Source organism: Artibeus jamaicensis, unplaced genomic scaffold, assembly GCF_021234435.1.
Source record: "Artibeus jamaicensis isolate MK-2021 breed Jamaican fruit bat unplaced genomic scaffold, CSHL_Jam_final contig_1998, whole genome shotgun sequence".
Taxonomy (NCBI): domain Eukaryota; kingdom Metazoa; phylum Chordata; class Mammalia; order Chiroptera; family Phyllostomidae; genus Artibeus; species Artibeus jamaicensis.
In genome coordinates, this window is record NW_026521407.1 from 10,779,890 (window position 1) to 10,795,395 (window position 15,506).

Genomic DNA, 15,506 nt, shown 5'->3' on the forward strand with positions numbered 1-15,506 from the left:
CACACAGCGCACACCAACTCTTGTTCCAGCCACACACAACCCTGCAGCCTCATAGCAACCTACACACGTGGGACACTGATGTCAGCCTCACCCCAGTTTCTGGCGGAGAAAAGGGAAAAGCCACTGCACGGCCTCAGCGCCCTGACTCAGAAAACCACGAGATGGAGGCGTAAGTAAACATGGCTCCTTGCACAACCACAGCAAACATTACAACTACAGAACAACTATCACCCAGAATCATCAGAAAATTCAGCTATATGAAAGCCTGACAACCAAGGAATTAACAGAAATCACATCCATCCAGATGGGTAGGAGGGGTGGAGATGTGGAGATGCGGAACAGGCAGTCCCAGACCCACGTGTGGTAGATAAAAATCGGGAGTGCTACCTCAGGAGCCAAGGATCCCAGCCCTACACCAAACCACTCAGCCCAGGGTTCCAGTGCCAGGAAGATAAGACCTCATAACTTCTGGCTGTAAGAACCAGTGAGAGTTGGGGTGGTGGAGAAACTTCGAGATTCTCAGGTGCCTCCACTTAAAGGGCCCACAGTAGACTTAGGACTCAGCCAGACTCACTCCTTCTGAGCTCCAGCACTGGGGCGGGAACTGGAAGAGCATCAGTGGCATATGGGAGAAACTAAAGTGTCTGGCATCAGGGCGAGTGCCAGGGGACAGCTTCCTCCCACACAAAACTCCAGAGGCCAGGCAGCGGCCACTGTTTCTTTTCTGAGCCCTCTGCTACACAGAGCAGAGAGCAGCAACACTATATCCACGACTCCATCCACCTAGTTCACACAGGTTGCCCTACCCTGGCAATTACCTAAGACTTTATCCCACCCAATTTTCGGGTATGCTTTCCTACAACGGGCCACACTACTAAGACAGGGAGTCGAAGCAACTCTACCTAATACATAGAAACACACACAAGGAGGCCGCCAAAATGAGACAAAGAAACATGGCCCAAATGAAAGAACAGAAACATGGCCCAAATGAAAGAACAAAAAACTCCAGAAAAAGAACTAAAAAGAAACTGAGCAACCTATCAGATGCAGAGTTCAAAACGGAGGTTATTAGATTGCTCCAGGAACTCACTGAGTACTTAAACAGCATAAAAAAGACCCAGACAGAAATGAAGATTACACTAAGTAAAATAAAGAAAAATTTACAGGGAATCGACAGTGGAGTGGATGGAGCTGAGAATCAAATCAACGATTTAGAACATAAGGAATAAAAAAACATTCAATCAGAACAGAAAGGAAAAAAAATCCAAAATAATAAGGACAAGGAAAGGAGCCTCTGGAACAACTTCAAACATGCCAAAACCTGAATCATAGGGGTACGAGAAGGGAAAAGAGACAGAGCAAGAAATTGAAAACTTATTTGAAAAAACAATGAAAGAAAACTTCCTTAATTTGGCAAAGGAAATAGACATACAAGTCCAGGAAGCACAGAGAATCCCAAACAAGATGGATGCAAAAAGGCCTACTCCAAGACACATCATAATTAAAATGGCAAGGGTTAAAGATAAAGAGAGAATCTTAAAAGCAGCAAAAGAAAAGCAGACAGTTACCTACAAAGGAGTTCCCACAGGACTGTCAGCTGATTTCTCAGGCTAGAAGGGACTGGCAAGAAGTATTCAAAGTGAGGAAAAGCAAGAACCTACTACCTAGATTATTCTATCCAGCAAAGCGATCGTTTAGAATCAAAGGGTAGATAAAGTGCTTCCCAGACAAGGTAAAGTTAAAGGAGTTCATTATCACCACGCCATTATTATATGAAATGCTACAGAACTTATTTAAGATAAAGAAGATCAAAACTATGAACATTAAAATGGCAATAAACTCAACAACTATCAACAAATGAATCTAAAAACAAACTAAGCAAACAATCGAAACAAACAAAATCATAGACATGGAGATCACATGGAGGATTATCACTTGGGAGGGGGAAGGGGGAGAATGAGGGAAAAGGTGCAGGGATGAAGAAGTACAAATTGGTAGGGACAGAATAGACAGGGGGATGTTAAGAACAGTAGGGAAATGGAGAAGCCAAAGAACTTATATGCATGACCCATGGTCATGAAGTAAGTGGGAGTACTGCCAGAGGGAATGGGGGCTACCAAGTGGAGAGGGGCAAAGGGAGAAAAATGGGGGCAACTATAGTAGCATAATCAATAAAATATACCTAAAAAAAGAAAAAAGTGAAGAACTAGAATAAACCTAAGCATCCATAATACAGACTGGTTAAACAAACTGCAAAAAACCTATAAAATGGAATATTCTGTAGCTACTGAAAATGCTGATATACATCTAAATATACTGACACGAAATGATATATTAAGTAGAAAAAATAAACTTACAAAATAGTACAAATTCCACTGTTGTTTAAAAAAAAGAGGGTGTGTATGTAAGCACAGAAAAAGATCTGAAGGCATATTCATCAAAATAACAACTGTGGTTACCTCTGGGTAGCAGGATTACAAGTCATCCTTATTTCCTTCTTTATCCTCTTATATATTTCCTGAATCTTTGAGGGAAGCATGACAATTATAATTTTATAATTAGAACAGTAAAGCTGTTTTTGAAAACGATAGCCATAGGCTGAAACAAAAAGATCAATCTTACATTATCTTGGCTAGATGAAGTCCACGGTAATAAAGGTCCTTAATCCTACACAATGCTACTACTGGAGAAGCTTGTAAGTACCTTAGGCCCAAGTAATTCTTAAACCTATTCCAAGTAATTAAGAATGTTTCAGGGTTCTACAGATCATTTGTGAGAACTCTGCCATGAACCCATAAAATATTAATTGAGAGAACACTGAAATAGATGTTCATGAATTTGTCACCTATGGCAACTAAGTAATTAAAAAGGGGAGGAGTTTGCTGATAGTATTTGTTGCCTATAGGATAGAGAACTGGGTGGTGAGGGTACAAGAGTGAGGAGAATTCTATACAGATGTTAGCACCTTTTGACTTTTGAGCCATGTGAATGTACTGCCTACTTAAAAATAAATAAAATTAAAAACAACACAGAAACATTACCAATTCTCTGTGGTTTCCCATGACTTACTCAAAATTTTAAAAGTCATTCTTTAAGGTATCTATTAGGGCTGAAGTGAAATAAACATTAAACGTCAGGCTACTCAAGTCAAAATAGGTGAGGGAGTAGGGGAAGGGCCACAAAGAGACGAGAGGATGACTATGAACTATAAGTGGAAAGATGAGGGGGAGCAAACAAAACGTAACTTATTAATAATGGAATTTGTCTTTACACTCTTAGGCAAGTCAAAAATTCCAACACTGCCTCTATATTTACATTACATTACACTGTGTTCTTGGATTTTTTTGATTATGGGAAATATCAAAATGTCAACCATTGTTTCTATTAAAGGTCTTTAATAATATTGCATTTGAGACCTGTAACGAAACATGGTGCTCACTGCAGTTTGTAATGCATCTCATTAAGTACATTAATAACATGCATTTCACTAAAAGGTCAACTTATTATGGCTGGAGTTTGGCTTTCCGTTAATCACTTCATTTAAAGCTACAGAGCAAACTATGAAAAAGATAGTAGACAGTGCCTCTTACTGGAATACTCATCCATTCAAATCAGTGATGCTTATTAAAAATCATCATTGCCTTGACTGGCCTGCAAACTGAAAGGTCTCCAGTTAGATTCCCCATCGGGGTATATGCCTGGGTTGAGGGCCAAGTGCATGCAAGGGGCAGCCTATGATGCTTCTCTCACGTATAGATGTTTCTTTCCCTCTCTCTCTCCCTTCTCTCTAAAACTAAATAAAATATTTTTTAAAAAATCATTGTTCATGTTTTAATGTGAAATAATGGTATTGTAATTATTTTTTTAAATAATTTTCTTTTAGAGATACATGTTGATTTATGGATAAAATGACAGGATGTCTGGTATTTGCTTCAAAATAACCCAGAAGTAAGGGCAAAATTAGTACAGGTATAGATGAAATAAGACTGGCTGTGAGTTGATGGTTACTTAGCTGGTAACAATATATGTTCATTGTACAATTCCCTCTACTTTTATACAGGTTTGATATATAGCTCCTAAGGAAAACTTTTAAACAACTCCTGCTGAGTTTTCCTTAAGTGACTTGCCCGCTTCCTTATACATCATTGCTACCAACATAAAAGACCTGCCTTCTAATACTGCAGAACTTTTTAAAATAAAATCAGAGAAAAAGCTAATCTTGTTGGAGAAATGGTTTTATGCATTAAAAATCCCTTAATTTTGCTAAGTTACTTCATGACTTACCACTTATGCAGCTACTAAAATATCAAAAAATATCTTTGAAATTACTTTACAGTTCAAGAGTTAATTACCAACATGTAACATCAAGGTGACTGGGGACTAAGTATATGTGTGTTGTGGAAGGAAAGAGGTATTTGTTTAGTTTCTGCAAAGTACAGCTTAGGGCACTAAATATACAAAGACACGCTCAGAAGTTGACTGTGACTCAAATATAGCTGGAAGTCTCCTGATTTAGAGGCTCTTGTTAGGACTAGGAGAGTAAATGACAGTGCCAAGAAGAAAATCTGTCGAGAAAACACTACCTGAGGACAGGATCCGAAATGGAACGGAGCTGACATCGGAGGACAAAAGAAGAATCTGAGATGAGAAGAAATCAGAACGGCAGGAGAACCCAAAAACATATGCAGTGTCACCAAAGCCAAAGGGAAATATTTCAAGGAAAGGTCAAACATTTCGGGAGGCGGTACACTGGGCTTGGCAATAGGGAAATCTCAGCTCACCTTTCCATAGGCGGAAGAGGTGGAAGTTGAATTTTAAGTATTATAGTAGAATATAACACTACCCACTTTCTAGTACAAATGATTGATTTAAATTATATATGGAATATGAATACTAATAAAATATCCAAGAAAACTCTGAAGACAGTGCGGATGATAGTTTGTTACAATGACGACCATCATTCGCACAGCTGAACATTGCCAAATGCCTCTTTCAGCAGAAAAAGCCCCCACACCTAACATTTGTGGGGTGCTGTGTGCCAGCCACTGTACTAATGCTGTATATTATGTCCTTTAATCCTCATAACCTTATTATCACCATTTTAGTGAGATGTTAAGTAACTTGCCCACAGTCACAGAGACGAAATCTAACCCTAGGCGGCCTGACTTGAATTACTGTAAGACCAAGCAAACCGAAAAGAGATTCAGTTACAGACAGTAAGTTCCAGTGTTCGTTCTGAGGTCAGAGCAAATTCAGCCTATATTCCACACCAACTTTATCACACAGAATACATTCTTCACCCACAGTAACGTAGTCAAGATCTGCAGACAAATGCTCTACCCCTGAGCTATACCCGCTCCAACTGTACTCAAGAAATTGTTCTTAAACTGTTTACAACCCTGTGAAGCAAAGAGTTGCTGATTCGATTCCCAGTCAGGGCACATGCCTGGGTTGCAGGCCAAGTTCCCAGTAGGGGACACATGAGAAGCAACCACACACTGATGTTTCTCTCCTTCTCTTTCTCCTCCCCTTCCCCTCTCTCTAAGAATAAATAAATAAAATATTTTTTTAAAAAACCTGTTTACCAAGACAGGCAGGTATATAACATATTATGTCATACTGTCATAAGAAGGTTGTAAACAAACAAAAATTAACTACTTGTCAGCTGTGCAGAATTTCTGGTTATTAGAAAACTCCCCACTCTCCCATCTTAGAATATGTGACAATGAACAAACATTCCTTTCTTCTCCCTCTTCCGCCATAATACACCATGTCAGATTAACAGACATCTGTCAGATTAACTGGAGGTCATTAATGAGGCAAAGAAGCAATTAGTTAAATGCAAAAAAGAACAAAAAAAAGAGACTAAAAAGATCAGAACTGTTATAAAAGTAAAATAACATCAAAGTAGCTAAAGAAACTAAATTGTATCCAAGAAAAAACTGTGTCCATTATATCTGATACTGACTAACCCTTAAAATGTCAATATTTTAAGATGAGTTAAAAAAAAAAAAAGGCAGGACTTCCGCCAAGATGGAGGCATAGGTGGAAATATGCAGCATCACAACTCAGCAACCTGGGCGACCCGCACTGGTGAACACCTAGGGCTCTGCCCCTCATACTAACGGGCATGAACAGACCAAAACATGGCTCAAGAAGATCTTAGAGCTCCAGAGCCCATAATTCTAAGCAACCAAGAAATAGCCAAACTTTCAGATACACAGTTCGAAACACTGGTGATCAGGATGCTCACAGAACTGGTTGATTTTAGTCACAAATTAGAGGAACATATGAAGGCTAAACTAATTGAAATGAAGGGAAATGCACAGGAAACCAATAGTGATGGAAAGGAAACTGGGACTCAAATCAAGGGAGTGGACCAGAAGGAAAAAAAAATGACCAAACAGAAAAATATGAAGAAACAAGAATTCAAAAAAATGAGGAGAGGCTTAGGAACCTCCAGGACATCTTTAAACACTCCAACACTGAATTATAGGGGTACCAGAAGGGGAAGAGGAACAGCAACAAGTAGAAAACTCATTTGAACAAATAATAAAGGAGAATTTCCCCAATCTGGCAAAGGAAATAGACTTCCAGGAAATCTAGGAAGCTCAGAGAGTCCCGAAGAAGTTGGACCCAAGAAGGAACACACCAAAGCACATCATAATTACATTAGCCAAGATTCAAATGAAGGAGAGAATCCTAGAAGCAGCAAGAGCTAAGGGGACAGACACATACAAAGGAGTTCCCATCAGACTGTCAGCGGATTTCTCAAAAGAGACCTTACAGGCAAGAAGGGGCTGGAAAGAAGTATTCCAAGTCATGAAATCCAAAGACCTACAACCAAGATTGCTCTATCCAGCAAAACTTTCATTTAGAATGGAAGGACAAATAAAGTGCTTCTCAGATAAGATCAAATTCAAGAAGTTCATCATCACCAAGCCCTTATTATATGAAATGTTAAAAGGACTTATCTAAGAAAATGAAGATAAAAAATATGAACAGTGAAAGGACAGCAAACTCACAGTTATTAACAACCACACCTAAAACAAAAGCAAATTAAGAGGACAGCTAGATCAGGAGGGGAACCACAGAAATGAAGATTTCATGGAGGATTAGCAACAGGGGAGTGGGAGGAGGAGAAGGGGGGAGAAGGTACAGAAAATAAGCAGCATAGACGGTAGGTAGAAAATAGATGGGGGGGGCAAATTCTTGCCCTATTCAGTAGGGGAAATATAGAATCTAAAGAACTTTAGACACATGGTCATAAACTAAAGGGGGGGAATGGTGGGGGAGGGGGATGCAGGGTAGAGGAGAATGAAGGGGAGAAATAGAACAACTCTAATGCCATAATCAATAAAAAATATTTTTTTAAAAAAGGAAAGGCTCATGCAGTAAGAGTACAATAAGCAAAAAATGGAAAAGTCCTTTAGCAATACATTTCAGACATTTAACCTACAGCCATTTGGGACTCATTCAAAGCAAACCAGGAATCAGGGTACTAGGACAACAAAAAGCAGAAAAGTGCTCCAAATATCTCAAAAATTTTGAAAACTGCCAATCTACATCATTTATTTAAGGGAGACAGGGGAAAGCTGGGGGAGAAGACATAAAAGTCCCACCCTCATAGTATCTGCAGGGCTCCTGAAGAATTAACCATGCCTTTCACATAGGAAACAGACTTCAAGTACGGCAGGATAAAGACTGCACTCTAGGAAGTAATTCCTAATTAAACCATGTCTGCTCTCTGAAAGGTCCACAGAATCCCCTTCCCTAGAAATCCTACATATATATTTACTTTGAATGGTTCAAGGTGATTGTCCCTAAAGGCAGATACCAAATCAAACATCCTCCTCAGGTCCTTTCCAAACCTAACTCCATGGTAAGATAAAAATAAGTTTTAAAGAGCAAATGAAAACACTAAATCTCAGCACGTAAATGAGGAATAGCAATTCCAAACACACTAACCCCAAATCTGCCTCTACCTCAGTCAGACCTTCAGTGCCCTGGCCAGGTAGCTCAGTTGGTCAGAATGTCATCCCAACATGCCAAGGTTGTGGGTTCAATCCCTGGACAGGGCACTTAAAAAAATCAACCAACAAATGCGTCAACACATGGAATAAAAAATCAGTGTTTTTTTCCTCTCTCTCTAAAATCAATAAGTAAAAAATGTTTTAAGTTTAAAAAAAAAAAAGGAAAGGCATAAAAACTGGAGTTTTCTCTCTGCCATGCATGAACAAGCTCTGTAACTTTGGGCCATTCATTCCCTTTGGGCCACAGTTCTCTCATCTGTAAAGGGAAGAGACTGGGAAACAAAATATTTCTAAAGTCTCTTTTCACTTCTAAAATTATTGGTTTTCACAGCTCAGCAATTCTCTTCTGAAATGTTTCGCTCCCTCTGTAGTCATCATCTGTCCTCACTCTGAGCAGCCCGACGGAGATATGGATAAGGTCATCTCAGCATGTTCTAGAAACCTCACAACAACAAAAAGGTATCTTTTAAGTATGCGATACAGCCAACTCAAATGAACTGAGTGTAGTCACTCCTTCTCTCCCTTTCCATTACAGCAGATTTTCAAAGAGGGTTCTCTGAGCATTAAAAGAAGTAACTCGGAAAGCTGAGGAGAAGGGACAGGTAAGAAAAAAACTGAACAGACAGGACTAGAGCACCCAATCCATTTCAATCAAAGTTATCTTCATTTGACAAAAAGAATTATATTTCTATTTTTAAGGTTAAAACTATTATTTTATACCATATTATCACTAAAACCACATCTTCTCTTCTTCAACTCTGTGGTGCTGCAGAGTATTCCAATACTTTGGGATACAGCATAAGTATCCCATAATAACACAGCATAATACAGCATAAGTATTCTTACTGTTTTTTAGGGCGCTGGCAAACTCTGGGCCACCTTTGTCCTTGAAAATAGGGAAAACATCTGCTTGAGGAAGCTGATTGGTAGTCAACAAAGCTTTTTGTAGTTTGATCCTTCCTTCCAAGAGCTGGTCCCACAGTGCTGAGAAAGAAAAAAGAATTCCATTCCTCAATTATACAATCTGCCTGCAGAGGGGAGGGGTGCCAGGGATAGGAAATCACACCAGACTCTAAGCAGCACAGCTTTATCAGTTTCATGCCAAGGGAACACTCTCTCTTACAGTAATAAATTCAGTATCTTAGAAGCAAATATTTGCTACATGAGAGAGAACGCTAAAGCCCAAAGACAGGAGAAAACACTCTTCTCTTCAATCTTCCCCAGTTGCCGAAGTACTAGAGCAGAACCAGCTAAGCAGCTCAGAAATGGCTGGCTAAGCGTAGAGGAATGGGGCTTTAGGCTTCTAGGTAAGTGGGGCATGTCGCAAACTAATTGGAAGGACACAGAAGAGAGCGAACAGCCAAAAACAAACAAAATAAAAAGGACTTCAAATGCAGACACTCTGAAAAATAAGCAAAGAGCAAACCACGTACAAACCTATCTGGTTCTTCACAGCTCTGCCTTTCTCCACTTCCTCCGAAACTTTGACACTGGAGAAAGTCATCACCACACCGTCGTCGTCTTCACTGTTCTTGTCTTTGGCCCTGTCTTCCTCACTGGCACCCTCTACGCCTTCTTCCCCATCGCCTTCTTCCATGCCACTCTCCTCTTCTTCATCTTCCTCCTCCTCACTGCTACCAAGGTCATCCATTCCCTCGGTAAATTTTTCAAAGTCACTGATGTGCTGGACACTGAAGCCTGGCGTTTTCCGGGAGTGGCTTCTGCTCCCCTTCCTCCAGGCCTGACTGCTGTCCCCATCGTCACCACTCTCCTGTTCCTCAGCAGCACTCACGGCATCCCCATCAGATTCCTCCAGACCCAGCCCCTCGGAATCACCATCTCCAGACTCTTCCTCATCAGATATTTCCTTGTCTAAACAAGGGAGAGAAGGAATAATGGATGTTACATTGAGGCAAATACCAGGCCATATTTTTTATTTCATCTAAAGCACCATGGCAGTTATCAAAATAAAAAATATATATTGTACATTGTACTCAATTTATTTATACATCTACTACCTCAAAAATGCTAACGGAGAAGCGAAGATGAATAAAACATTAATCCTATCCTAATAAAAGGTTCTAGTGGGAAAAACTTGTAAAACTGTAACAGAGAAGACTTGAAAGTGCTCTGACAAAGTTTTTCTTTTTAAGATTTTATTTATTTATCTTTAGATAGGAAGGGAAGGAGAAAGGGAGAGAAATATCAATGTATGGTTGCCTCTCATGCATCCCTCACTGGAAACTGGCCTGCAACCCAGGCATGTGCCCTGACTAGGAATCAAACCACGATCCTTTGGTTCGCAGGCCCACGTTCAATCCACTGAGCTACATCAGCCAGGCCTGACAAAGTTCTGATAACCCTGAGAAAGGGGACATTTTAACTGCGGGGACTAGTGAATTTAAGCAAAGCTGTAAGGAAGATACAACGTTTGTTCTAGACCTTAAAGGGTCAGATTTCAATAGGTATGACAGAATTACCAGTTTTCCCAAACCTCTATCTAAAAAAAATATAAGTTATGCCCTGACTGGATGGGCATCATTCCTCAAGGCAAATGGTCACCAGCTCACTTCCTGGTCAGGGCACATGCCCCGGTTGTGAGTTCACTCCCCAGTCAGGGTGTGTACAAGAGGCAATTGATCTACGTTTTGCTCTCACATCAATGTTTCTCTCCCTCTTTCTCCTTCCTTTCCTCTCTTGCTAAAAGCAATGAAAAAAATGTCCTCAGGTAAGGATTAAAAAATAAAAATAAAAGTATTTTTAAATGTATAGGTCATCATCGACTATCCCATAATGTACCATCTCTATCACACAAGTGTACACTATTTATTACATACTTTTTAAGCACCTATTATGAGCCAGGCATAGAAAAATGCCAAGGAATGATGAAGAGAATGTGATACCTGTGAGGAAGGCCTCATAGTCTGGTGGGAGTGGTAGATATGCATACCAATAATTATGTTACAATGTTATTAGTATAGAATATAAAGACGGAACCACCTAACTCTCCTGCAAAGGTGAGAGATGGCTTCGTGTGTAAGAGATACTGTAATTTTACTTACTAAGCATATGGTAACAGCTCAACAGACACAGAAAGGGGAAAGAAAAGAGAAAAATGCATATGCAAACGTCTAGCACCATAAAAGTACACTAGAGTGCAGAATGGAGAACACAAGCCCACCAAGCTGCCCAGGGACCAAATCAGGAGTGTCTTACCTTTAGTGGGAAGGAGTTTGAACTTGATCCTACAGTAAACGGAATGTTAGTTAAGGGTCCTGGTTTTACTTATTCTTAAAGTATCACCTGATTGAGGTTCTTACTGATTTTCCTATCTCTTCCATGGTAGAACATAAAGGTACCATGTACTGCCAACATAATTATTAGATACAGGGGCCAGTCACCAACAATAAAACAAAGGTTAAAATTATTTTATTGTTGTTCGATTACAGTTGTCTGCATTTCCCCCCCATCACTCTCCCCCACCCCAGCCAAACCCACCTCCCTCCCTTGCTTCCACCCTCCCCCTTGGTTTTGTCTACATGTCCTTTATAGTAGTTCCTGAAAACCTTTCCCCCCATTATGCCCTCCTACATTCCCTCTGGTTACTGTCAGACTGTTCTTAATTTCAATGTCTCTGGTTATATTTTGCTTGCTTTTTTCTTTTGTTGATTATGTTCCAGTTAAAGGGGAGATCAGTACTTCTTTAAAAACTACATATTATGGCCCTGGCTGGTGTAGCTCAGTGGATTGAGCACGGGCCTGCAAACCAAAGGATCGTGGTTTGATTCCCACTCAGGGCACATGCCTGGGTTGCAGGCCAGTTCCCAGCAGGGGACTCATGAGAGGCAACCATACACTGATGTTTCTCTCCCTCTCTGCTTCCCTTCCCCTCTAAAGATAAATAAATAAAATCTTTTAAAAAACAACAACTACATATTAACTCAAGACACAGAGAAGGCTGTCAAAAATATAAATACAAAAACTAAATGCAAAGTTCTTTAAAGGTACGCCATTTCCCAGATTAAGAAACATTCCTATAGCCCTAGCTGGTGTGGCTCAGTGGACTGAGCACCCAGCTACAAAACAGAGGGTCACCAGTTCAATACCCAGTCAGGGTACATGCCTAGGCTGCAGGCCCGGTCCCCAGTAGGGGATGCACAAGAGGCAAGTACACATTGATGTTTCTCTCCCTCTTTCTCCCTCCCTTCCCCTGTGTCTAAAAATGAATAAATTAAAAAAAATTTTTTAAAGTACTAATTGAGAATAAAAATCTTAGAGTCAGACTTCCTAATTTAAGCCCGGGATCTTCCACTTACTGCCTACATGACCTTCAATAAGTTATTTAACCAATCTGTCCCTCAATTTCTTTACATATAAAATAGGAATAAATAATACCAACCTCACAAAGCCATTGGGAAGACTGAATGAGATGATATATGTAATGAGGACTTATTGTGTCCCAGGCTCTTATAACTTACAGGGCTTACCACAGTGCCTGACACATGATGAGAGCTCAATAAATATTACATTTGTCACATATTGGTCTTTTTATCAGTCTCTAGGCAAAGAATGTAAAATGAGCTTATCAGGAATTCTCAGAACTACATCAAAGACTAAATCCTATATACCGTATTTTGCTGTGTATAATATGCTCCTGTGTATAATGAGCACTCACATTGTTGGACTAAACTTTCAGGGAAAAAAAATCTTCCATTTTAATTGTTTAATTAAATTTCTGATTCATTTATATTTAGATACTTGTTTTGTATTATAAAGGAACTTTAGCATTTATTTTTTAACATATTGTGGTACAAGAAATTTTATGTAATAAATAATTACAAAACACAAGAATAGATACAAGGTATTTCAGATACTACCCATGTATAATGCACATCCTTATTTTTCCCTAAAAAATTTGGGCCAAAAAAGTGCACATTATACACAGCAAAATACGGTATCATAACCTAAGTAGTTTATTTAATAGTATCTGTGAATTCTCAACATAGCAGTTCTGACCTCTCTGAAGAAAAACAAATGACATCCACTCGATAATTACCATACCTAGCACCTTCTTCCACTCTACTTTAAAACTATAAGCTCACATCTCCTAACACTTTTGCAGGGAATAGGGAAGGATTATTACTTTTACAATGGCAAAAAATTTGTTTCACAAATTGGTCTCACACAGTGACCCAATGCAAGACTGAAAAACTGAAGGAAAAGGATCAGTCAGCATGCTTACCAGAGGCAATGCTTTTTCAAAGCCCTCTGCAGTATCTAATACTGCCTTTTCTCTCACTCCATTTTAGGGTGACCTATTAGGTTAAATATAAGGAACGTAGCAACTTGATAGATCCAGGCTTCAGACTCCTTTTGAAGTGCAGTTACATACCTCTAAGGCCCTTTCTAATGCCAAATCAATGGGCTCTCTTAAGATAATAGGTGGGGGTACACAGACTAGCCTTGCAAAGTTCATTTAAGAGGGGGGGATTTTAACCCTGAAAAAATTAGGGAAGACTTCTGTGCAAAAACAAATAAACCATGTAAATATACCTACTCACCAGATGAACCAGATGGAGGATGCTCCCAACGGTCTTCCTTCCAAGCTTTTCTAGAGGTGGTCTTGCCAGAATACCTTTTGTCTGTGTCCAAGAGGGAGGCTGATGCCAGTTTTCTAATACTGCCCACAGCCAGCAAGTCACCTTCCCCATCTTGCCCTTCATCAAACCTGTCAATCACTCTGGCCGCAGTGGCTGTGGGGAGGGGGAAGTAATAAGAATCTCTCAGTCAGAAGGCACTTTAATGGTACTCCTGTCCAACACTTCCAACTTCCACTTGAATGTCTGCCAACTTCCAGGAACAGGGAACTCATTTGCTCCCAAGACAGACAGACCTCAATCTTACTGCTGTTCCTGAATAAAGCTGACTCTGTATCGACTAGTAGGATATATGTCTATGCCTTGGATCATATAAAACCAGTGTAATTCTCCTTCCATGTCCAACAGTCACTCAGATATTGTAAGCAAACCACCAACTCGTTCTATCCTCACTCCATCCTATCCCTTAAGGAGTTTTGTTTGCTTATCCTGGATAAACAGCCCTGGTTCCTAAGACAGTCCAGAACTCACATTTATCCTTCATTATTCTCCCTTCCTCACACTTCCTTCCAAGCTTCTAGAGGTGGTCTTGCCAGAAGTTCAAGTCTAAAGCAGGATTATTCCCGACTAGACCTTGAACATAAGTTTACAAACCGAGTCTCATTCACCCCCTGGGCTAGTATCTTGAGGCCTCAAGAGGCTTAAACATCACCATGGAAATCTACTACTACATTTTCCCAGTAAGTTCTTAGGGACAGGCAGTTTTAAAAAACAGATGAGCCTTTCTTCTCCTCGTTTCTAATGCAATTCCTGTAAAAGCATCCTGCAAGATAACTTCCAATCTGCTCCTAAGACTCTGGCTCCCTGCAACAGCCCTCCAAAAACAGTTAACCAAGCCCTAGTCCGAGGGATGCTCCGCCCACCCGAGCGCCCAGTCTACACAGCGTGTCAGAAGCCGCAGCCCTCCTCCGGAGCCCGGGGCAACCCTCCAGGAGCCAGTTTTCCTCCACACAAGATGCCGGCCTTCACACGCGACCCGGGTTCGCACAGGGCCGGACCGACGGCTCTGCACGTGGCCTTGCTGCCCCAGACAGCCTCACCCTCCTCTGGGTCGGCCTCTGGATCCGCCTCGCGTGGTCGCGGGTTCAACAGCTGTTCCAGCTGCAACGCCAGGGGCTGCGGCCCAGCCATCGTCACCAGGTCTCACTCCCCACCAAGCTGAGCATGTAAACGTGCGGAACCAGCTCTGGACTTTCTCCCCGCCGGCTCCTCTCGCCCGGAGACTACTCTCCCGCTCAGCCAGGAACCGCGCGGAGCGGTGCGGCCCGCTGTCGGCTGGCAACTTCCGGGAGGCGTTCGGAAGGGGGCGGGGCCTTCGCGTCACCCTTTAGCGAAGGCGGAAGCGCCCAGGAGGCTGATTGAACAGTAGCGCTACAGCCGAGTGTGCGCGTGCGCGTGCGTCCGGGGGCTGTGTAAGGCGGTGCAGGAATGAACAAGATACTTGCTAGACCGCCGCGCTCAGCAAAAATGCGAAGCGCGTGGCCCTTGTCCCATTACCTAAAATATGCCGCAAGATTTGTCCAAGATATGCTTACAAATAAAGTGTAACGGAGCCGTGAGGCACAGTGGCCAATTTGGGAAGGAGGAGGGGGTAAAGCGTAAGCGTCTCGAGCCTCAGGTGCGCTTTCGGGCAAGCACAGACTGGGACCAAAAGCAGGTTTGGCATTTCACAGTTTGGAGGGGCCTGAGGCACGGCTTAAGCCTCTGGCCCAGCGGCAGCCAGGATTTGGGAGTCCTACATCAGAGACATGTACGTGTGAGTGTGAGGCGGACTGCAGGCGTCTTCATTAATAGGAATCATTAGAAATTGCTATGG

The 15,506-nt window shown here is 41.3% G+C and overlaps 1 protein-coding gene across 1 annotated transcript in view; it reads right to left on the reverse strand.

The window, feature by feature from the left end:
* The window catches only part of AATF (apoptosis antagonizing transcription factor), a 102,583-nt gene extending 87,611 nt beyond the window's left edge, over positions 1–14,972 (reverse strand). The window contains exons 1-4 of the mRNA XM_037163677.2: positions 14,731–14,972; positions 13,595–13,786; positions 9,471–9,905; positions 8,880–9,017 (exon numbers count right to left, since the gene is read on the reverse strand). Of these exons, the coding sequence (XP_037019572.2) occupies positions 8,880–9,017; positions 9,471–9,905; positions 13,595–13,786; positions 14,731–14,821 (856 nt within the window). The 5' untranslated portion in view covers positions 14,822–14,972. The remainder of the gene's footprint in view (positions 1–8,879; positions 9,018–9,470; positions 9,906–13,594; positions 13,787–14,730) is intronic.
* Between the last annotated feature and the right edge of the window lie 534 nt (positions 14,973–15,506).